This window comes from Bacillus rossius, chromosome 8, assembly GCF_032445375.1.
Source record: "Bacillus rossius redtenbacheri isolate Brsri chromosome 8, Brsri_v3, whole genome shotgun sequence".
Classification (NCBI taxonomy): domain Eukaryota; kingdom Metazoa; phylum Arthropoda; class Insecta; order Phasmatodea; family Bacillidae; genus Bacillus; species Bacillus rossius.
Window position 1 is genome coordinate 58,130,527 of NC_086336.1, and position 24,913 is coordinate 58,155,439.

The following is a 24,913-nucleotide window of genomic DNA, read 5'->3' on the forward strand; positions in this document are numbered from 1 at the left end:
GAGGTTACACACACTAAGGGCGCGATTATACGGAGCGCAGAACAACTTCAGTTGAACGAGTTTAAGTTAACATATTTACAAATGCTAAGTAAACGGTTACACGGCAATTAGTACAAAGATTGTTCAACTCCAAAACAGATTGTCTAATATCATTGAATTAAAGTTTTGAGGATCCTATTTATTCGAGCAAGTGTACCTCTGTTAGAAAATTACCGTCAGCATCACATGTGCGAGGTGCTAGCAGAACTACATTCCTTCTCGAAGAGTCAGCAATCCGGAAATAAAAAGCACAAAGAAAATGGCAAATAACTTCTGAATTGAGTTTGTCGAAGATACAAGCATGCACTGTTCTCAACACTAACAAAATTAAATAATTTTTTATGCCCAACTATTACTGCAAGGGGTGGAAAAAAAAGGGCTAAAGAACAAAAAAATTGCATATCTCCCTCCGTAGGCACACCATCAAATCCGTCCAATTTTTTTTTGTTAATCCTACTATTTATATCTAAAACTTTTGTCTTAAACAGTTTTTGATGAGCCATTGTTGCAAGGGGTTGAAAATAAAACATGGATAGAATTTAAAAAAAATTCATAATTTCTTTGTACACCTTATAAATATTAGCAAAACTTTTATCTGAAATTGTTTTTAATACCAACAATCATTGTTGCAAGGGATGGATAGAGGGGTTGAAATACAAAAAGAAATTAATAATTCCCTTAGTAAAAACACCATCAAATACATTCAAGTTTTTTTGTAAATCTTATAATTTTAATCTAAAACTTTCGTCTGGAACAATTTTTGATAATACAAACCATTATTGAATGTGTAGAATGTACACTATTGAATCTGTTGTTTTGTTTAACTTTCAAAATATTTTCTAAAACTTTTCGTAAATTGATTTTTTTTATGTAACCAACCATTACTGCAAAGGGTGGACACAACAAGGTATGAAACTGAAAGTAAAAAAAAATTGTTGTTGCTTTTTTTCATAGCTATACTATCAAATCCTTTATAATTTATTGTATAAATCCTAAACTTTATTTAAACTTTGGTTGAAAAATTTTTTGATGAAACAAATTATTACCATTAAACAGAGGTTGTAATTAAAAAAATTCAAAACTTCCTTAGTACTAAATTTGTTTGAATTTATTTTACATCTTAATATTAAATTAAACCTTGGTCCAAAGCAATTTTGATACCACGATATTAGTGCAAGGGATTAAAAATAGTGTTTGAAGGTAAAAAAAAAATTAATAACTACTTTAGAAAATGTTTAATCAAACCTTCTGTAATATTGAAGAACATAATAATGATACGTACATTAAGTTCTTAAAATGTTCCAGAAGTTTATAGAAGTTTCCAAAATATTCCCAGAAGAAAAAGGTATGTACTTAGGAATCTACCTACACTTATAGGCTGTGTCGAAATGGATTTTTTTTTAAACAGGCAGGTGATTTTTCTTGCATAAAATCTAAAAGAAACTCTTACAAACCACAAATTATTCATTTTTTATTAGCCTATGCTACAAAAACCAACTCACAATATATGCATATTTACATTTTAATCTCATAATATTTTGCTGTATACACACACAGAGCCATAAGCTAGATCAAACAACCATACACATTCGCAATTGAACCACACAGTTGTGAAATGCACATCTCCTCAACCGAGATATTTAGAAATGCCAGTAGCAACGTGCAACACCGTAGAATACGAACTAGGTTCATAACAAATTCAATGATGAGCTAAATTCTGGCAAACCACGTAGCTTTGCAACTACGTCTGCGTGCAACTAGACATAAGGCCCAAGTATTTAAGCAAGACAGTAAAATGTTTCAAGGTCACAAATCAGCAAAGCCTACTAAACCAAAAACAAAATTTGAAATGAAGTACGTAACAGGTTATTTTTGTCACCATCAGCACACCTGATTACACTGGGTCACATTTCAGATCATGACTTGCTAGCAATGTAGGCACCCACCAATGATTTCCTGAAGGATTTTCACAGACCAGTAAGCAAGGGCATGTTTAGATTCAAAATTCAAGTTGGTTCCACATCTGATACAAGAGAAAACTAGTTGTAAAGATTTTATCTAATATGGGTTTAAAATGTAAAATTAGTAACAAAATAAACTAACATGAGATTAACTTATCTGGTAAATTTTTAAGTAGCTTATAAAAGATACAATGTTGTTTAGAGGAGGTAGATAGTTTGATTAGAAGGACTTTAATACAGTAGCTCAATAAATGTTGAGAAGTAAAAAGCTACAATCACAACCATTGTGTGCCAATACCAATATAAAAAGAATGCTGCCTGACAACTCAAACTCAAACCATCTTACTTTTTGTACACCGCCCAAGGAGCAAACATAATGAATACATAGGTACATATATTCATACATTAACAGCAGAGGAATTCAAGAAAGTATAGAACACATCACAATAACATCACAAATGGATCAGTGGGTGTCAGATTGAGGGTCATATCTCTTAAATAAGTTAATCAAACTTAAACCTTTTACTCATCCCACTTTACTTCACTTCCACCCTTACAACTAGATTTGTAAAAATAATTTATTTTCACAGTCTTCTGACAGAAACACTTACCAGCTAGAATAAAGAACCATACATTTTATAATTTAGTCAACAGTAACATTAACAGTAATATCAACAGTAATAAAAATTTTAATGCTTAGATACGATTCCTTTGCTATGAACGTGAAAATGACTAGAGTTTAGCGAAAAGCGTGAACTCAACTTCCTGGCTATCCTAACTCAACGCACTACTGACATCTACGGGGGTACGCCTGCCTCTGATTCCGTGTCTGGACCCCAGCTCTCGTGCTGAACTACATCCACGCGCTACCATACGTTCACAGCTCCCACAGTTTCGGAATCGCAGCAGACCGAAGGCTACACAGAGAAACTCTCCCCACAGCCGCACGTTCCTTTGATGTTCGGGTTGTTGAACACAAACTCCGCGGACAAAGCGTCCTCCACGTAGTCCATTTCTGTCCCCAGCAGCGTCAGTTGCGCCTTCTTGTCTATGATAACCCGCACTCCTGCAAACAGACGACTAGAAAGTAGCATTCAGCTCTGCTTGCACCAATGAGGAGTCTCGCCAAGTGATGTCACCAAGATATATTCCTAACAGAGGTCTGCGAGTATTAAAAAAAAATATTTTATATTTGTGGCCAATTCGATGTTCAATTTGACATTTGAGATCAAATTAATTTTTTTAATTATTCATTACCAATATATACATCAACTGGGACTCATTCTCAAAAAATTTAAATGAAAAGAGTGTAACATAAATGAAACCATGAAAGTTTTTTTTGAGAAATTTGGAATTGTTTTCTACGACATACATGATTTTTTTATTTAACAAACAAAATATGACTATGATTACAAATTATTTAAATTACTCGATTTTATGTATATAATCAGTTTGTTCAACAGCAACAATTTTCAAACTTAAATATTCATGGTTTACGAAAATGCTTTGCCAGGATTTTTTTTTCTTGCATTTTACACTATTCTATTAAGGTTCCATATATATTTCTCTCGTTTTTACTGTAATTTTTTTATTTATCTGAACTTCAGTCAAGCGTAAAAAAATGTTTTTGTTTATTATTTGTCACATGCTCACTAACAGTCAGTGGGCACGTAATATACAAACATGCATAGGACAGACAACATAGACAATGCAAGTACATATGTGGGCACCGCCTTCCCGTAGCAGGCAGGCACCACCAGACGGGAAGCGCAGCAACGCCTAGGCATAGCCGCGACTGGCCAACATATGCCGGCAGCCTTTACCACATACTTGCAGAGACCACAACAGACACAAACAAACAATAAAATAACAAACATGGTAAAGCAAAGAGCACACCATCACAATCAATACTTGATGAAACAAAGACGACACCTAAGTACTGAACATAGGATTTACTTTATATATTATTTATAGTTAATACAAGATTATAAATAGTGAGTGGTTTACATATAGAATATAAAGATTAGTCTCTAACATACATATTTTTGGTAGTGACTTACTAAATATAACTGATTTAGCTAACAAATTACTTATCAAGTTCATAAAAATTTGAGATTAATCTCTAAATAATATCATTATTGTTATGAATTGTACACAAAGAGGAATTATAAACGACTTTTGAATTGGGGAACTTTAAGTCCAGTATATTCATGAATATATTTTCAATTTATTCTAGCGCTATACTGATTATAAACAAAAAGTGAATTTAAATATGCTCTGCAGTCAGAAAGGACAGCTAAAATAGGTTGAGGAGATTGCTTTAGATTAATAAACTTGATTATTTTGCTTTGTATGGTTTCAATTTTGTCCCTATCAGATGTGTTGATACTGTTCCAAATTACTGAACACTATTCTAATTTAGATTTAATTAATGCTAAACGAAGTGAAGGAATGGAATCTCATTTTATAGAATAAAAAGTGATGTATTTAATTAAGCCTTAGATTTTATGAGAACTAGAGATTAAATAATCTACATGCTGATGTTAATTTATAATCCTAAATGATGCCTTGATCTTTTATAATGAAAGTTTTGGAAATTAGAGTGTAAACCAATCAGATTTAATTTGGTGGTATTTCCCGGTAGTGTGTCTCGAATCCAGCTCGCAAATCCAAATCTGTATCTAAAGTATGAGGAAAATAGTAATAGTAATACATGAACAAAAAAATGTATATGTTTGTGTGTTTGTGTGCATGTATATGTTTTAAGCAAGTACAGAAGATAAATGAGTCCTTATTTCATCAGAATTTTTCTCTAAAGTACTTTATCTCATTACAAATCAAATTTCTTTGACAGTTTCTGCAGAATAAACTAATACAGGCCTAGTTAACTAGAAGTTCACCTCCTACAGATGTGTTAGAATTTTAATTTAGGAATATTTTTATTTTTCTTGAATATTTTTCTTCAAAACTCTTTCCTTGAACATTGCATATTTTGAATGATAAATATTATAGCATGTATTGTACAAAAAAAAAACTTGAATTCCAAAACTTATGTGTATTTTGAATACTGAGACATTCCATATCAATAAACCTACACTAGAATACCAACCATTCTAGTGTACTATGTGATATCAAAATATATAGTTTACATGTTGTAAAATGCACAATTATTCTAACCACACACAAGTAACAGCTTTGCAATAAAATTATATTGGTTTGCAGTTATTTTCATAATATTCCCTGCCAAAAATCTCCACTTTACCTGTACTTAACCCTGTACGAATGTTGGAATCGTAATGACTAAACACCAACATCTTTATATTATTATTTTTTATGTATTGTATAGTAGGGACACTAATACCATTCTCTGAAGATTTCGTGATACATTACCTAAGTGGTTTGGTAAAAACGATAACACGTTTTTCTTCTTCTAAATAGTGAATGCAATGACAATCGTGATTCCAGCCATGTTGTAAGCAGGAGAATACATTTGTGTAAATTGTATTCATAAACCAACTAAAAGGAACACACATGAACAAAGATGTGGAAGGGGAGAGCGTGTGTGTGTTCAAATTTTAAATATGCACATTGTTATCGGAATCAAAATGTCTTAGTCACAAAGCTATTAAGGATATGGTTGAACAGCAAGAATATTTTGCAACAAATTTGAATACAACTCTGAGCTACCATTTTAGGCAATGATTTCTTCAAAGTGTTGCTTACCATCTTGAATAACCTCTTCATCCAACTTGCCTTTTTCAAAAGCATAGTCTAAAGTGTAACTCAAACCATTACAACCTCTTTGACGAACACCAACTTTTAAACCGATCTGAAACAAAACATACATTTGCAAATCACAGTCTTCATTTTAATGTGCAAAAATGTTTATTACTGAATAACAATTTTTACTCAAGTTATCGAAACTAAATTCACACCATTTGGTGAAATGATTCCTACAAATACTTCCATTTCAACCACACTGGAAGAGGCAACTGTATTAAAAATTGATGAACATTTGACTTGGTGTGAACACACAACAGTATTATGAAGTAAACTACCCTCTGTTTTATTTATGAATATTGCATACTTTGCATACTTATATTTCTTAATTAAATATGTTATAGAGTTCTGGGAGAACTCATCGGGAAGTAAAAGTAAATTTCCCACATCAAATAAGAGCTATGACCTTTTTTCTGTGTGATTTTTCCACAAAGCTTATGGTTTTGCAGATATCAGTGAAAGGTTTAGTTGGGTTAGTTAGGGTCAGACACATTATATATATATATATAGGTATAAAAACAGTTTAAAATTGTTTTAATCTAGCAGAATTTTTTTTATACCCACTGGATTCTAGAATACTGGCTGAAATCAAGCAGTTTTATGAATTAAAAACAACTACACATAATTAATACAATTACAATTAATAAATTCTTATACAATTTAAGATATTTTGTTGTTACATTTGCTCAATTTTAATGATTTCTACCCCACAAATTCTCTGGAGTTCATTGCCTTCCACAATAGCAAGTTTTTGTTTTTAAAATCCAGTGGTACCTGAAAATCACCCTAATCAGACTGAATTACATGTAGGTTTACTTTACTGTATCATAATGTGAGTTGTATTTGCAATATGTATTAGTTGATTGTGTCTATGCTTTAATTATTGTCTACAGCTAACACTTTGCAATATGTGTATAATTTTGTACGCTCTGAATTATGTGTTGATTATTGTTTACATGTTGATAATTTCTGTATCTAGTAAACCAAGGTTCTATTACATGATCAGAATTTAAAAAAAAAAACTTACACAATCTTCCTTGTTGGCGAGGATTTGTTTGACCTTGTTCACAGCCGATGGTGTCTGCAAAAAAAAAAAATGTTGTTAGGAGTACAGTCTGTCATTATTTCTCAGCAGAAATACATACAAAACTGAAGGTTTTTATACAAAAAATAAAAGGAATTATTGAGAAAATAACTGGGGTACGGTGAAAAATCAAGAGGAAGGAATGAAGGGTAAAAGAGGAATATGAGAAATGTTTAGATGAGTTGCGTTGGTTCAGGAATGTGGGTGGGAGGCAGAACTGTGTAAAGATCAAGGGAGAGCATACGAAGGGACGTGGATTGGAACAGAGGAAAGGGAGAAGTAGAGGAGAAGGGAGAAGTTGAGAGAGTCAGCCGACTCATAGGATAATTTCTCGGCTAGACGGCATGTCAACATATATGTACCTGATGAATCAATCACAGGACTTTTTCAAGACATATAATAAAATTTTCTTCCGACCTTTTTTCATGTCACAGAGTGATTTTATAATTATATGATAAGCAAACTTAAACTTGATCAAATATATTACCAAAAACAACTACTATTTTCAGAAATGTACCCATTTCTACATTAGAAAGGTAACACTTTTTAAGAGATAATTTCCACGTTATTTAAATGAACAGTCTCATATTGTGAGACAATTTAAACTTAAGTAATGCACAAAAAAAAAAAAGCAATACAACAAAAAGAAGCTGGAAAATTAAGTTTTATGACTCCCAGTTCCGATACCGTTTATTTCGGTGCTTCTTCATAGCTTTCGTGACAAGTCCTCCATTTTTCATGACCTGTGGACATCCTGTAGGACAGGTGAGAAAACAAAGTGCAGAAAGCAGCACAGAAAGGAGAGGTAGGTGAGAGGAACTAATGTAGAGGAAACAGGCAGTACAACAGATAGGAAAATATAAGGCCGAGGCTTAGAGACTGGGTAGGGGGGACAAAGGGAGGGAAGAAACAAACAGAGAAAGAAGGGAATGCAGTACAAAGATAGAGAAATTGGGAAAGAGCTACGAGAATAGAGGGACAGAGGGACAGGTACAATGAAAGGGCAAGAAGAGCTGAACTAAAAGAAAGTTTAAGGCAGATGAAGGGTGGCTAGATCATGGGTGGGATTGGACAGACTCAGCATACAGCTTACAGGAGGGGAGGGTAAATACAACAGGAAGGGAGGCAGGAGAGATAATCAGGGAGGAAAGGGGAAATACCGAGTCAGTCCAGATATGTTCTGAAGAGGAGAAGGGTGAAGGGGAGAGAGGAAGATAGTGATGATTGGATACTCCATTATAAGAAACATGCGCACATACGTCCTCAGAAAGGAATATTGTGAACGCCAATCCTGTGATTCTCCATGTATAAGAATATTAAAAAAAAATGGCAATGGCTGTGTGTAATTTAAGCTATAAACGTTCTTTTCAGGATAAATACAGGAATGCCTCTAGTTTTTGAAAAAATAATTTTTGGAATTTTATTAATGTTTCCGGAATAGCCGCGACGTAAAAATATTACCAAAAAAAATCTGAATATGAAAGTGTTTTACTTTCTGACATTTTTTCTAACCAATATTCATTCTGTAAAAAAGCAAAGTTATAATTGTATTATTTCATTACCTGGGGCAGAATAAGTTTATATTAGATTTATCATAGGAGGATTTTATTTCTGCCAATATTTTAAACAATATTCACAATGTTTTGAGTGACTGTAAATTGTTTCAAAGGTGAATTTTTTTTCTTTTCAGTATTTCCTGTTATTACTGTTATTAGCATTGGTTTTATTTCATTAATATGTTTCCACGGTTAGATTTTTACACAGGTTGCTTTTTCTTGTAAAAAAGTGATGTTTGTTGGATAAGGTTGGTTACATTAATAAAACATAATGTGTAATATGCAATTAATGTAGGTGACCTAATCAACCATCACACTAATTACTGTTTTTAAACTTAGCTAACCTAACCAACCAGTGAAACTGTGTACTAATGGTAAACTATTTGAAATATCGCAATGCTGTTTCAAAGTACGATTAGAAAAAAATATGTAAAAGAGTAAATAAATATATTATCAGATTTATATCTAGTTTTTATCAGATGCGCTCTTCTCCTAAATTATCACCCAATCCTAGTATGATCAGTGGTGGCTTGGGACCCATTTATGCGGAAACAGATGAAAGAGTTGAAGTTCAGCATAAGACAGCCAGATGGTTGACATGGATGTGGAGGAAGTGTGTGGGGAGACTCACAGCCATCAGTGATGTTTAGTAAACTATGATTGGGCCACGCTCCAGGGGTAACTTAAGCTATACCAAGGCTGTTTAAAGTTATGAAGGGGAAAGGGGATGATGTAAACTGCAAAGTAGGCTACACAAAAAGTTCTTCAGGGGAAGGGGGACCATGAGGGGAAGTTCCATAAGGTGTGGAGGACAATAGATAAAAGGAAGCGTTCATCTCATATGACAGAGAGGGAGTGAAATTAGTTGTGTGGGAGAATATTATTAAATACAGAGACGATAGTATTTCGGAAGTGGTTGCGAGATTGTTCGAAGGTTTGAGAGGGCGGAGGGGGTTGTATCATTGCCAACGGGCGTAGCCCAACTGCAAGACGGAAAGTAAATATTAATAGTAAGAACATAGTAAAATAGGTACCAAAACAAGTGCTGCCCGCGAAGGAATCGGTCTTCTCATTTTCACAGCTTTTACAGTAGCTGCAGCGACTATGCGACTTGCCATAATAATCAGAAAATTAATGAGCTCTGAAGTGTAAAAATAACAATCGTTAAGTTACTTTTGTCATTGATTACTGTAAAATTTACATCCCATTCAAATAATACGAGATTTTATAAATTGCATATATTATCATTCGTATTTATTTACGTACTAAAAAGGCCAATGGCGACTGAATTTGTACCAACCACTCACAAAATTTCCCTCAGAAGGAAACAGATGAGCGTCTTTTCGAAATTAATAATGGTTAATAACTATTAGAAACAATAGATTTTAATACCTATTAAACACTTAGACCAATAAATAAAAATTTTAAAATACTTTTACATATCAAGTGCGTAAAACGAAACCCAATACAAGTATTACGATTCTCATTTGTTTCAAATGTGACGTCAGGCTCGCGCAAGAAACTCGTGTACGTCCGGACGGCGTCGAGAAGTTATATTATGCTCCCAGAATTCCTCAGCAGTACATGTCCGCCATAAGTGCTGGTGGCTGTACGTCGGTTACGGAGCTGATCAGTCCGAGACCCAGTACGGCCTCATGCAGCACACTCCTTCGGAGATCAAGGAGAAGTTACTTTTGGCACTCGACAAGGACAACAATGTAAGGATTTAAACCAGAGTTACATCAAATGTGACGCCGTAATTAGAAAAAATTTGTACGCTGCTGAGTGTTGAAAATGCACTGTGAAAGTGGCGTGTCTACCCCAACTTAACGTGCAAGTTATACATTAAATGGTAGTAGAAGTATACCCTAATCAGTTCACAGTTCCTGATCTTCATCACCCGAAAAGTGCACTTATTCCAACGAAAACTTCATTTCATCCGGTAAAAGTGAAAGAACTCGATATTTCGTGTGTGAAAATTGGTCTTGCGGAGCTCGAAGAAGACGTCTAACCCCTGGTATACCTCACTACGCGGCAGAGCGCATGCGCAGTGGCCTGTTAACGCAGGTTCCGGTTATCGTGCGATTTTCACAAAACAGTTTTGTACTAAAAAAATTTTTTTCAGAAAGTAAATTTACATTACGTTATTATTTATTTAATGTGAAAAATATTTGTGTAATGATTTTAAATCCCTCTGGTTTGGCTGTTCGACAAGTTAATGTCCCAATGAATAAACATTTTATATTTTGAACATGGCCTCAATATTTTATTCCCAAATTTCCATATGTCTGAAGTGCATAATTTGTGAATTGTATTAATTTACGAATATTTGTGGTAGTTTTGATAAATTTGCTTTTGGCGATGTGATTAGTAAGTTTCGTTCGGATGTTGAGGTTAAGTTGACATTCTTACGTTGATACTAAGCATGTATTATAATTTAATTTGAATTTGAAGATTGCTGCGATTGGGCACAAGCCCATGGGCACTTCTGGATATTGCTGATGAGCACTGGTTCGATTTGTTTTCTATTTGCAGTTTCCTCAATTTTGAGGATATTTTCATCATGTTTTCTCCCATATCTTTATAAAAAAAAATTCTGAATTCCCATTTCCTTCTTCATCACCTTACTATATCTTCAAGAAGCTCGTACCACCCCTACGAAGACCTTATTGGTAGCAAGTGTCTTTTTGTCTTTCTATCACTTTAATTTCTATTCACCTCTATGTAAACTATTCTGAAGCCTCTATCCCCAACTTGCCCTACACAAGATCTTGGACAATCTTGGGTAGTCTTGTCTCTACCCCTTCACATACTTTTGACCCATCTCAAAGTCCACCTGTTTCATTCGTCATGAGCCCCACGCTGCATCAGCACACACTGCCATCTGTTGAGTATTGCCATCTGTTGAGTATCAGCGTGTTTCTGTCCTTTACCCACCAACCAGTCTCCTTCTCTGTATCAGATTGCAGGCAGCACTGCGCATGAAGTAAGAATAGATGGTAATTCTGAAAGAGAGCCACTTGGGGGGGGGGGGGGGGGGGGGGGAATTGTTTCCTGATGTGTTTTACATTCATTCTCAAAAAGGGTGGTGTTATACTTCAAGTAGTTAAGTTTTTTAACAAATTCTGTAAAATCATGATAATGTTAGGCTAGGTAAGGTTAGCTACATTAAAAATACTCTACGGTAGTGTGGAAAATTATTTCGAAATAGTGTGTACGGTTGACTAGGTTAGCTTTATTAAAAATACTGTAATATACTTTTAATGATTGGTTAGGAATTATCAATATATTAAACATAGCTAACTTAACCTAACCAACCGGTTTTTGCTGTTTTATAGTATTTTAGATTATGTTAGCCAATGGTTCACACAATTTTAAAGAATTTAAATGTTGCTACCTAACCAACCGTTCACTCTATTCAAAAGTATTTTTAATGTAACTAACCTAACCAACCATTCTCATGATTCTATGCTATTTTTAATAACCTAGCAATATCACTATTTACTGCTAAACTACTTGCAGTACCACAACGACCTCTTGGATATTGATTGGAAAACATGTTGGGAAGTAAAAAAAAAAACTTTTGGAATTTTTATTATGATTATGGCTATCCTTCATAAATGCTGACTTGTTTACTGGTATTGGCAGTAATTATAAGGAACTGTTGCTAAGTTGAACTAGCATGTGAATCTTGGTGGAGGGGGGAGAGGCTACTGTTAACTTAACCTAGTCTTTGCATATGAATGACATGAAACCACTGGCAGGTCTGTAATAGTAAAATAATATAGCTTTATTACCAGAGCATTAAATTCTTTGTTCAATCTACTTAGTAGGTATTGTAGAGCATTTGAAGCATTAGCCTAATTTTCCTTATAAAACTCCAATGAAAAAGAATGAGTAAGGAGGCGTATAACTGGAAGTGTATGTTAAAATAATCCTTTATAAAAGTTTCTGGCCTATTTTAATGTTGTGCTTAGAAAATACTTTCAAAGGCAAGTAGGAAAAGTAAAAAAACTAAATCAATTTTAAAAAAATTTTTAGAGATCAGTTTATTGTAATGAATATGTTCGATAAACATTTTGAAACTTTAGGTGCAATTTGAACAGAAATATTTGCCTTCTTATAGTGCTGTTGTGTTGATGAAAACTGGCAATTCATCTGTGATTGTATTGTAGGTCATATGTAATATAATGTTTGTTGCATCAACATCTGAAGTAGGTACATAACCTAGTTACTGAAAAACATGTTCATTCTTCATAGTAAAATGTCCATAATGGAAACATTTTTAGTGGCCTAAATGAACTGTCTGGTAGGAGTAGACTGAAAATTCTCGTGTCAATAAGTAGCGAGACTCAAGGATTGGGCAGCGAGGATAATGATTAAGTAGAATGATACACTTGAAATTACGAACTCGTATAAGGTTTGCAATTAATTGTTCCTAAAGTCTTTGACATATTCTGGTAAGGGTTAAAAAAAAATTAGAAAAAGTGTGATAGAGGATAGTAACCCTGAATTGAACTAAAATTATCAAAAAGAAGTGCTGTTAGAATCAACTTCATTCTAATTATAAATGTGACTATGGAAACAAATTCCTGTTTAGATAACAGCGAAGCAGCGTAAATTGAATCAATGCAAGTCTGTGTTGTATAATAAGCCCTCAGGTAGTTTAACGTATGTCCCTTATCTTGCAGGCATAATAAAACTAACTTAAGATAGTTTCCACAGGGACACCACTATAATCTCATGTGAGTCACAGTTGACCTAGCCATTGCATGTGTCTCAGGGGACCACTGCTAACATAACATAGCCTTCACTTGTGAGCCCTAGGGGGATCACAATTAATCAAACTTCGCTTAGCTTGGAAGGTTAAATTTCTATAGTCATATGAGTAAATCACAGGGACTAATTATACTACAAGTTTTTGTGCCCACTTACCCATCCTTTGGGTTTTTATAAAAGTTATTTCCATAAAACCAGTTTGAAAAAAAATTTCAATTCTGGGTTTGGAATATAAGATAAGTTTTAATTTTTTTAACATGCCACAACTAATGCACATATATAAAGTACTACAATATTGTTATTGCATAGGCCCTAACTGAGCAGTAGGTAACCAATCCAAAGGTTTTACGGTCAAAAAAGTATCTAGACAACCTCTGTACACAAGTTGTTTCCAAGTTTCGTCCATAAGTGGCCAAAAGGTGAAACTGTTCTTTTAGGCAAAGGTAAGCAAGTTAGGAAGTATTTTTCACATATTGGAAGCAATTTTATGTTGTATTTTCTTTTCTGCACACATCTCTTGGGAAGAGAGAATGTTATCACCACAGATGTGTTAAAATAGAGGCTTGGATAGATTCTGGGTCCATGAAGTTGTGCTAAGATCTATGAAAGAAATTATTGGTCTAGCAAGTCTTTTGGTAAACAGTGAACTACTTATGCATAGCACAGCAAAAAGGACAAGAAAAAGAAAGAGATTGGGCTCCAATTGTGAGAAGGTTTCACAATTTTAAGAAGTCTGACCAGCCAAAAGCAGACATTTTGTAAGTGTTCAGTGAACCAGACTAGCCTCTCTTCCGACATGAAGATGTTGACATGTGGTCACAGATTTACCAAAAACAGGATATCTCGGTTGGTGTTTCGAAACAACTTTATATATATCATGATGCAGTTTGTGCTATCTCTTCTCCAAGTGGTTTCATGTAACTGTTGTTTGTTTCAGGCTTCAATTGGAACTGGTGGACAAATTTTTTTTTTTCATTAATGTTTTTTTTCTAACAAAAAAACCGGCCGCAAGTACACATCCATTACATAACATCGCAACTTGAAGAACGAAGACAGTAGAATTTGAATGAGTAGCAAGAGGAAGTTGGCTGAAGACTATGTTGGGGAATGCGGAAGAAAGAAGGTGGCCGTGAGGAAAGCGCAGGGGGAAAGTGTGTGGAGACAGCAGCAGATGGAGAAGCTATTGTTCCAGTTAGACTTGGCGGTTGACCAGAAACTGCCTTAGGTGGTGATGAGGCAACTAAGTAATTTGTAAAGTACGTACATGCGGTTGCAGTATCTTATTTTATAGACATCATCTGAGCGAAACAATTGTACATACTTTGATTTCCATGGTGATGTGACTGGTTTGAAGACTTGGTATTGTAGCTTTTTTTTCCCATGGCAGTGTTTCATTCGGCACGTACCGTGAACACTAGTGAACCTCTGCGATACACTAGCCAAGTTATTGCTAGTTTAGCTGTTACCTCGGTGCCAAGTGTTTTTTTTCCTGTGACTTTTCCAGTGTGTGTTGTGATAGTAGTGCTCGTCAAGAAAATGGCTGACGTTTGCGCGATAAAAAAATCTGGACATGGTGCAGTGATTTGTGTAATTTTGTTTAAAATTTGCATTGCGAATGCACTGGAAAAGTGTGTTTTTGCAATTTTTGCAAAATTAGTATCATGAATTATACTGCCAACAGAAAAGTTTATAGTTAAAGCTTTTTTTTTTTTTACTCGCAATGTTTGTGTTATCAAATTTGTTTTATGACTATTAACGATTACATGAGGAGGTTACTTGGCTGAAAATATTTTTTTTTTCCATTTTCAAGATTCTGAAGTGTAGGAGAGCGCAGGGCAATATTTCCATGTCATTTGTCTCACCACCTTAACCTTTTCATTGGTGGTTTGCTTATGGAACTGATCATAATATTTTATTCATATATACTTATAAGTATAGGGACAATGTTATTTGAACACATTAGTTGAAAATAAAATACGAAATAATAAGATAACTATAAAAATTTGCTAATTTTTTATTACAAATATTGTGCAAGGAATTTTTGGTTATTGTATATTTTCTGAGTCTACACTAACTAAAAATCTAATAAAAATTGGAATTCTTTGTTTGTGTGTTATTTACCAATATTAGCAGTAATATTAATTTCTTAAAAGTAATCTATGGAAAAGTTTCATTCCTATATTATTTACATGTTTCAAAGTACATATTAATGAAGTCTTGTACGTGAAATTTGCCTAACTTATCTTTATTCAAGTTTGTTTTGTGAACTAAATCATTTGGTTTTTCTTACATTACTTAGCGTTGGATAGACCTAGGTGTACACGGGTAAATGCCAAATTCAGATCTATTGTAGTGATTATATAGACTTTACCTAACAAACTTGAATAATGTTAAGTTAACCTGGGTAAACTTAGGTTAACTTCTTCTAGCATTACCCTTAACACACACATATATGTGCTAAAAATTAATTTATACACATTTTCAAGATAATTTGAGTAATTAATTTAAAAATTTACATCTAGCCAATGGAAATAAATTTATGTGTGTTCTATTTGGATAAAAATAAAGATGTGTTATAAAGTCCTCTGACCCTTTTGAAGTAAATTTAACATTTGCTATGACTGGGATGTTTGACAAACAAAATTTCTACAGGGGTGAAAATGTTCTTTGAGAGGTATTCATAGTTAGAAACTAATAATAAGCACCAAATGGAGTAATTGCTAAAGATGTGTACATTGTTGCTTGGCATAGTCGAGTGACTACTTTCATGATCAAGCAAGTAATGATGACAGATACCTTTGGTTCATCAGTTTCCACACACACAAGCTACTCTGCCGTGACAATACTTAGCATATTGTAATCAAAGAAGCAATGTCTTATTTACATGCAACTGCAAGAATACAGTAAAAAGTAGAAGGGTCTAAACATACACATTAAACATTACATACTGACAATCAAGTCATAATGCTGGGAAATGAGGCCTAATCTTTGTATTTGTAATTTATGACGAGCCTAAAGTCTTGTGGAATGTATAATTTTTTATTTGCCTTGAATGTCTATTTTATTATTGTCATACATATTTTTAATTTATAGATTTTATTTAGTCTATTTCATTATCATCCAAATCATTTTGGTCTACTTCAACCTAGTGGTGCATTTTTATGAAAAATCATTTAAGAATATGATGTGGACGAATGAGTAATTCTGTTTCTGGATTTGGTTTTTTAAACTATTTTTATTTGAGTGAAAATGGCTAAGATGCATATTTTTAGAATAAATTGTAGGCATGAAACTTTAGTACAGATTCTTGAAAGTACTTGAGGGACTTGCGTTACACTTAATTTTCATTTCTTTGCCATAACAGTCATAGTTGTCCTACGCATGACGAGAAGACTGCGTACCAGTTTAGAGCTTTGCGCTTAGAGGTGATACCGCGCTAGAAACACCAACGAGCGATTCCACCTCACTACCACAAATATACCCCTGACTAGGTGTGCCACGTAATGTTGGTTCGGACAAAACTGTAGTCCCATGCGTGTACGTCAGCAATTGACTGTTACGGCAGTGACGAGTGACCGAGCACAGTTGTTTAAGTATCTAAACTTTTGTTCTGGAATTATAATTTGACAGGTTGCTGTTGGTAAAATTAGTTAAAATAAAAGTAGTCTAAATCTGTACCTTGCGGGTGAACACCATGTCTCAAAAATTATTATACAGGAGAGCAAGTTATGAAGACATGTCCGCACCTCTGAATGAAACTGAACTTGCCTATTTTCACTATTTATTGTAACTGAACACAGTGCTGAATACCCCTTTGTGGAGCGAAAAATGTGCATCATGAGCATGGTTCCAAATCTTTTATTTCATTAAAAAATGGATAGGGTATCATTTACCTCTGAGGTACAGACACAAATGTTTTTTTGTTCATTTAATGTCAGCCCAATCTGCAGTTTAGTGTAATAGACTGTTGTTTAAATTCATGTGATGGAAACAACCATTGTACATAGTTAAAAAAAATTTCAAATTTTTAACACACATTGTCCCTATAATAGTGTATATATGTATATATATATGTGTGTGTGTGTGTGTATATATATATATGATCATGTTTTGATTGCCAAATGTTATTCTGACACTACATAAAATTTTGTTTGCGCTTGCCTGTCTCAGCTTTCGACTGTGAAGGCACCAAAACACCTACTTATCAAACATTCTGAATTTTGCAACTAATTATTATTGAAATTTTTTTTACATAAAAGTTTTCAAATAATTAAATGGCTTCGGTTTTCATTTACTTTTTAGTTTTTGTTAGCCACTCATCTTTGTATAGTGAACATAACTTTGCTGGTGGAATCTAAACCAGTTGAATTAATGTGGCCACCTGTAACCAAATGTTAGTATTCACATTTCACTCATATTTTCTATAAATAAGTTAATACTGAAAACGTTACCTGCGGTGTCACAGTATTTTCCAGTATGTAAAATTAGGATATTATGCAAGTTTCAATAGCTCAACGATGTGTGTATCCATCTTATTCAATAGGTGGTTTTAAGTCTTGAAAGATGCGGAAGGACTAAATTTAGAATGAACTGACTATCTTGAGACAGGATGTTTTACCCTTGTATCCACATTTACAACTGCTACACACACACTTTAATTTATGGGATCTTTTTCCTAACTTGCATAATTTAAAGTTAAGTTAGTTAAAACTGATATCCCATATTGTTTGTTAAACTCTTAGTCAACAGATCCCAGGCACTGACTGTTCCATGCCAATAATCAAGTGGCTTCATGTTTTGGGTTAAATCTAGAAACGATGTTAGTTAATTTTTTTGAAGTCGAGAAATGGTGTGGATGGTAGTGGCACTGTGTACATTGTATATGTAAGAGGTTTGGAACTGTCGTTTAATGCAAATAAACTTCCTTTTGTTGCAAGGTTGTGGACATGCCAGCAGTGGTTGAGATTATCACCATCTTGGAGAGGACACCCATCACAAAAGAGGCTCTGGAGGTGAGCGCCCGGCTGCCGCTGACAGTGGCATAGGGATGATACTGGAGGGTGGGGGGTAGCCTGCTCCAAGCCGATATGTCAGTTCTGTAATAATCTTTACAGCCGGTAGTGTCTGGTGAGGCAGTGACTCATAAGTAGAGACAAGATTTTGTGTTGTGGTTTTACTTTCGTGCAAATTTCGTTTTTGAAATGGGAGATTTCGGTCATTGTTTTTATTCTTTATGAAATCTGTTCATTAAAAAAGATAGCGTGTCTCTGAACAAATATGGTACTTAAATGTTCCACGATACCAATTTTTCCAAAACAGTGTCATTTTGACTGATACATGATGCACTTTTGTAATATGCATGTGTACTTTTCAGAACAAATAAAATAAATTTAAGTATATCTGTTTTTTGATAAATGTTCTAAGGTCATAATGTACAATTGAGTAACTAATAACAGTTGAAAGATTAAAAAAAGTAAACTTTTTCCAATCTTTTTTTTTTTTATTAAATTGTGTCGCAAGCATCTAGCTATATATATTACATCCATTAATTTAATATTTGAAATGATTAGTTATTTGTCGTTAGAGGTGAGGTTGGATTGCAAATTCTGTTTAGTTTCATGGTTTTTATTGCATTTCGGTGCTTTGTGGTTTGTCAACTTGTATTTTTGTGCTCTGCGGTGCATTGAGCTGCTTTTCTGTGTTATTTTGGTTGTATCGCAATCCACCACGTGATCTTGTCCCTGCTCATCAGGCAATGCTCAGGAGTGGGGCGCTGAATGTCGAGGAGCAGGAGGATGGAGTAGATGTTCGGACAACTGTGAGACTCTGCAGGTTTTTCGTTCCGTGTTTGTTACGATTGTGATGATCAATGATGATAACAATGTTAATTATGATTACATCGATGATGGTGATAATTTTTTTTGTTTTATCGTTCAAGTGAATTATTGGATATTTTGTTTTTATCATTCAAGGGGATTATTGAAGTGTGAAGTTTCACCCCGAATGTGCATGGTAGCCATGCATAATAAAGTAGGTTTGTATAACATATAATTTTGTGTTTATGAACCCTTATTTTGTTTTAATTTTTCACCTGTCAAAAAAATACCTGGATGCGTGTTGGCGACAGCCTGAACGATACTGTGAAATGGTGCTTTCCACTGGAGCATTGACGATATGCACAGGTAGAAAAACACGAGAACACCCTGAGGAAACCTAATGGTCAAGGACAACATCTGCCGCATTTGCTACGTGTCAAAACCAGGTTGGCCAAGCCAACATTTGAAAAAAAAAAGCTTTTTTTTAGTTTGCTTTTGTCTTGAGAACTGCAAAGTCATTAACAGTTTAACATCCTGCTATACAAACCAGGGATATTGGTCAGGAATCTCTAATGACATATGCATAGCAGTGCTGCCAAGTGTTATGGACTGTACATAGTTATTACTAATTTGGACACATGAAGCGTTATTTATTTATTACGGAAATAGAGAAGCTTAATGACACATCAGAAATATCATGTGTGTTAAATGTTTTGTAAGTTATATCTCCCGTGTATAGGTGGGTGTCTACATGGCATAAAAATGTTGTTAAAATCCTGTTTATTTTTAATTCATATCAGTTCAAATAATAGGTGCACCATGAAAACAAATTTAACCTCAGAGAGAGAGATTCACGTATCCAAACATAAACATAAGTATAAATCCTGATACTGACTGTTTTTTTTTATATATATTTTTTTTTACCTAGGTGTAGTTTTTAAACTATTTGCAGGATTGATTACTTATTTACTTGTTATATTTTTTTTGTATAGCCTAGTGTTTGATGTTAACTTTACCGTGATGGCTTCACGTGTGTTTTATTGTTTGTGTGAAAGTGGATTACTGAAGGGTGTGCCCGGAAGTTGGCGTCACAGACGTATGCAATGAACCGTCCCATTGATGGCCTAGTGATTAGGGACCATGGGAAACTGAAATCAGAGCCTGAACCTGGGTCTCTGGAGTGAGAGTCCAGTGCCTTAGCACTGCACCACGTGGCTGTGAAGGGAGGCAGGTAGTCCACATACTGCACCATAGTGGCGTTCACCTTGGTTGATGGTTGGTGAGAGGACACTGAAAGTGGCATCTTTCAAGCGGTGGACTTTTAAGGAGTGCCCGTAGGTGTTTGTCGAACGTGGCATGGAATGATAACCACGAAATGATAAGATTGAGTAGCTACGAATGCAGCTGTGGGTGCGGTAAGTTGAATTAATTGGAGGAAGCAAAGGGGTAACATCTGTCAAATTGATCAAGTCAAAAACTGTGATCTCTCGCATCTGCTGACTTCTGCTAACCGCGTGGTGTGAGGCCAGCATTATGATTGTCAGACCACCGAAACCTCTTAACCAGTTTTGCGTAACCAAAGTTTCTGGTTGTGGCATTTGTCTTAAATTTCAAGAAATGTGGCTGGATGAAGATAAAACCTCTAATTTTATTTATTAACAGTTCATGGTACATACCATTGATTGTATTACAGAATACAAAATACCAACTTGTACTTGATTTGATACATTTTATCTACGTGGTAGAATGTTCCAGTTGTATCATATTTTTTTTAAAATTAATTGCACATGTCTTATTGTTTTATTTCAGTTATATGAGTGTTGTGCTATGTTTCCACTGTGATGCGTGCAAGTTTTATTGTCATGCATGTTAGTTTAAAAAATAGGGATAGTTAGTGTGAAACTAAGATAATTGAATTACAGTGATTGAAGGTAGGTGGAAACTGGAGGGTTTTATTTAATTCAGTAATTGAAGAATAATGAGTTTTGATTTACTTACAGCATGCTCAGTTAAGTGAATAGCAATCTTAGTGTATTATTGTGTTGGATCCACTTGTGCGGAATAATTGAATATATGTAGACAAAAGTACTCTAGTTCCTTTCATATACCAAACTTATAATTTTTTGCATCTGAATTTCACCCTTATGAATGTTAAGAAAACATGCATTTAAAGCCTTAAGATTTTAGGCACAATATCATGTACAGTTATGGACATTAAATATGAGTATATTTGTAAGCATAATCAAAATAATTTATTTTCTGGTACTTTCAATATTTATTTCCTTCTACTTTAAAAAATATAATCCTAAAATAATTCCACTTACCCTATACTTTTACATTTTTCCTCAAAAGTAATTTTATTTCTACAGCAAGTAGCCACACCCACAGTGCACTTCGACACACTCACTGCGAACAGACCTGCAGCCAAACCCAAACATATTGTAACTTAGAAATATTTATACTAGTCCATATCTGCAAGCCTGAGTGCCATAAAGCACAACTTTTTTTTTTATCATTTTCAGAGTATTCTGTTATGCTTGACCTACATGGTAGTGTTATTTGTAGGAATAAAATTTATAAATATTTATATCAGCTTTTTTATTTGGAGTCATGTTTTATTTCATTATTTCAGACAACACGTCTTGGAAAGTATGTCAACGACCTGCGAAGAAAGACAACCAACGAGTTTCTGGCGAAACGAGCAAAAGATTTGGTGCGTCGTTGGCGTGACATGATCCAGAATCACGCTGGCTCGTCTGCGGCGGCAGCGATGAGCCCCCAAACCAACGGAGCGAGCTTGGCCGGCCGAGCGCTCAGCCCAGGGCTGGTTCCCCGAGGTAGTCCCATCTCCAGCAGCGGGCGGGGCACTCGCAGTGCCGCCGTCTCCCCCGCCACGTCCAGCGAGAAGAGCACCAGCCCCGGCCTGCAGTCGAGCCAGCTGTCTTCCGCCAGCGCCCGCTTGTCCAAGACTGTTCGCAGGGTGCCGCCCGAGTCCCACGCGCCAGCGCACGCCCGTGCCGGCCTCGCGCCGGTCTGCGACCCCGTGCCCAAGACGCACGCCGAGAACAAGCGGCTGCGGAAAGAGAGCCCCACGTCCGACGGGGCTCCGCCGAGGAAGATGCCCAGACCTAACGGTCAGTTGAACGTTCTGGACAAGAAAGGACTTGTAAATACTCAACTCGACTTTCTTGGTGAGTGCAGTAGGGACAGTTTTGGAGTGGACAGCGACCCGGGCTCCAACAGTTGCGAGATCATCGCAACCTTTGATAAAGTGCCTGAAGTCAGTGTGGAGCAAACACTTCCTAAGAAGAGAGGCCGCAAGAAGGGCTCCACGAAAGCTTCTGCGGCCTCTCGGAACACACCTTCCGTATCTGTGCCATCGGTGGGGGATGACGACGTCAAGGAAAAGATTGCGTCCGTAGCACGGACTCCGAAAGTGAAAACTACTCAGGAGCTCCTGGCTGGATTACGAGCTAAAACGTGCTCGGTTCCTGTCGCTGAAGGAGCAGTTCCTTTGTCGGACAGTAAAACTAGTCTAACGAACTGTATGTTTTCTGATCAAAGTATTAGTAGGTACGATGATGTGTCTCGTAACAAAACAGAACACATTGCCAAATTTTTACAGTCACAATCTGAGGTGGAAACTATAGACGATGAATCCTCTTCGGTTGAAATTTTGCCTTGTGAAACAGTTGACGTGGGTTGTAACAGTAAGGTTAGTGCAATTGTGGAGGATGATGATAAAGATGTTTCCTTAGGCAGTAAAAAAACTACCTCTTCCAGACCGTTTGCACAATCTAGTAGCAGCCTTCCCGATAAAGAGTCCAGTGCTGTGATTCGCGAGGAACAAGAAACCTTGGAAGAGATCATGGCAAGGCTTCCACCGCTCAATGTCGACGAGATAGACTGGGACGATTCGGAATTGGACGAGGGTAGGGTAGATGATGTGAACAGAATCGTCACGGACGACCAAGTAGATAGGTTACATTCGGAACATCTCGAGGGTGTAAATGGAACCATTCACAACGGTGTGTTGCGAGAAGACGATGACGATCGATTTCGCGAGTGGCATGAAATGGTGTCTAAAGTTTCCTATAGAGGAGATCTTTTACATATACTGCCTTATGTTGTCATCGATTGACGGATGTGCGACGAAAGAGCTGCAGAGGTGCCGCTGTTTGGTAATTCTTCCCCAAGTTTTTTATACTTTTTTGTGTAAGTAAAAGGGTTTACATTATAGCTAATCTAAGATCACTAAGGTGTTCTGTTCTGCCACAATTAAATGAGTTCCGTTGTTTTGTTTCGGTCATCCATGAACTGGTGCCTACGAGCGCTGTTGGTAAAGTCACTACGCAGTGTGCCTTTTGCTATTCCTATTACTTAACCCGAGAGTCAATGCCAGCCCAAACATGTATTTTATTGTCTGTTCCCAGTTCACTACCTGTTAGTGGATGTTACCAGCGGCCGTGAATGTCAGTACCCGACTTAACTTTACAAGTACCATTTTATACACGTGAAATGATCTTTTTGCAACGGAGTAATTGAACATGAAATGTAAAATAAAGTATGGCTTCTGAAAGTATTTATACCAAAGCTTTGTTAATTGTTTGTAATTATCGGAAAGTTGTGTTTGATATTTGTAAAGAAATGAGATTTCATTTATCATGATTTTGTAAAGTGTAATCGTCATTTAACATGGTTTGTAATTTGTTCTGTGTTAAATTTGGGCCATTATTATATATATATATATTTTTTTGGCAATCATTTCCAGTATGCGGTACTGTCGTGACTTGGGGTCAAGTATTACCACCACCAGAAACATAGCATCATGGCTGTACATTTGTGAGTTGACAGATTTGCAAGTGTTTCTTTATCATGCTAATAATTTATGATTGTGCTTTAAGTTTCTTTTGTTTTTTACTCAACAGATATGTCAAATAAATGGCACAAGAAGTATTTAATCTGTGGATTGTTAGATTATTTATTATACATATCTCATCTTTTTTAAGGTAAGCATCGTGGAGTTAACACAACACAGTTATTTTATCGTCGTCTTGATGCTTCTAAGTAGATTTATTTTCTATATCATTAAGTGCTCTTGGAGAAAACATACACCTACTCGAAAACTGAATTTATAATTTGTTGTTCTTTAAGAGAACATTTGTTTGGCATGGTAACTTGAGAACGCCTATGACTATTGGAAGCAACTTTTCTCCATTTTTTTTAATGTTACGTTTAAGACAGTGAAATTGTTTGTAGGCATTTAAAGAGAACAGCAGAAGGCAACATGCCCTCACTAGTAGGGATTACAATTAAAACATAGTTTTACTGCTGCACTGTCAACGGCAAGCCCATACATGTAACGGGCCCGTGAACAAGCAGAGAAAAATATGCAATGCATTTCCATCAGACTCCCGTGTTCTTTCCGATCAGCAGATTGGCCACATTTGGTTCGCAAGTGTGTCAACGTGGCAGTACGGAATTCTCATAAATCATCAGGATTATTTGAAAATTAAGAAAGAAAAAAGTTGGTTAAGATTAGGTCTGCCTTTGTTTGTTGTGTATGTGCATAGGGGACAGTTCAAAAAAATCATGGTATGCTTGCAAACGTAGTTTGGAAACTAAATGTCTAGCTTTTTTGCATAAGGTTGGGTCTCGTGGTTGACGAGTGGAAGGTCCCATGCTTGGCCGTGGCTGGGTCGTCGAGTGTTTCCATCCCAGGTTCAAGACTGTGTTGGTATAGCGTTTTGAACTTTGGGATGCTGCAGAGATCAGTTTTATGAAAATGAATGAGTTTCGTAAATGTTTTGGAGCCACTTGGTGCTCGGCACCAAACTGTTCAAACAACAGAGGTCAACCTGAAAAAAGAAGCTTCTTCAGATTTCCTATAGATTAAAT

General features: G+C 35.5%; 2 protein-coding genes across 4 annotated transcripts; one reads left to right on the forward strand and one right to left on the reverse strand.

Moving 5' to 3' along the window:
- Positions 1–1,485: 1,485 nt before the first annotated feature.
- Positions 1,486–10,467, reverse strand: LOC134535015 (iron-sulfur cluster assembly 1 homolog, mitochondrial). 2 transcript variants are annotated; one of them, XM_063373841.1, is made up of 4 exons: positions 10,288–10,467; positions 6,808–6,861; positions 5,724–5,829; positions 1,486–3,066 (listed from the first exon to the last, which is right to left on the reverse strand). In XM_063373841.1, exons 1-4 carry the CDS (start codon positions 10,315–10,317, stop codon positions 2,918–2,920), a joined length of 339 nt encoding a protein of 112 aa, XP_063229911.1. In that variant the 5' UTR covers positions 10,318–10,467; the 3' UTR covers positions 1,486–2,917. The 2 variants fall into 2 exon arrangements, with proteins under 2 accessions (XP_063229911.1, XP_063229910.1); XM_063373840.1 differs by lacking the exon at positions 10,288–10,467 and adding an exon at positions 9,455–10,002.
- LOC134535014 (mediator of RNA polymerase II transcription subunit 26) lies at positions 9,951–23,976 on the forward strand. 2 transcript variants are annotated; one of them, XM_063373837.1, is made up of 3 exons: positions 9,951–10,138; positions 18,137–18,211; positions 21,648–23,976. In XM_063373837.1, the coding sequence occupies exons 1-3, from the start codon at positions 10,076–10,078 to the stop codon at positions 23,154–23,156; spliced, it is 1,647 nt and encodes a 548-aa protein (XP_063229907.1). In that variant the 5' UTR covers positions 9,951–10,075; the 3' UTR covers positions 23,157–23,976. The 2 variants fall into 2 exon arrangements, with proteins under 2 accessions (XP_063229907.1, XP_063229908.1); XM_063373838.1 differs by lacking the exon at positions 9,951–10,138 and adding an exon at positions 10,229–10,548.
- Positions 23,977–24,913: the final 937 nt, after the last annotated feature.

Coding starts and splice junctions, on each gene's coding strand:
- LOC134535015 (XM_063373840.1), bottom strand. CDS start 9,538: ATGGCAAGTCGCATAGTCGCTGCAGCTACTGTAAAAGCTGTGAAAATG. Junction 5,830..6,807: donor TCGCCAACAAGGAAGATTGT/GTAAGTTTTTTT, acceptor GTTTTGTTTCAG/ATCGGTTTAAAAGTTGGTGT. Junction 3,067..5,723: donor TGAAGAGGTTATTCAAGATG/GTAAGCAACACT, acceptor GTCTGTTTGCAG/GAGTGCGGGTTATCATAGAC.
- LOC134535014 (XM_063373837.1), top strand. CDS start 10,076: ATGCAGCACACTCCTTCGGAGATCAAGGAGAAGTTACTTTTGGCACTC. Junction 10,139..18,136: donor CACTCGACAAGGACAACAAT/GTAAGGATTTAA, acceptor TTTTGTTGCAAG/GTTGTGGACATGCCAGCAGT. Junction 18,212..21,647: donor TCACAAAAGAGGCTCTGGAG/GTGAGCGCCCGG, acceptor TCATTATTTCAG/ACAACACGTCTTGGAAAGTA.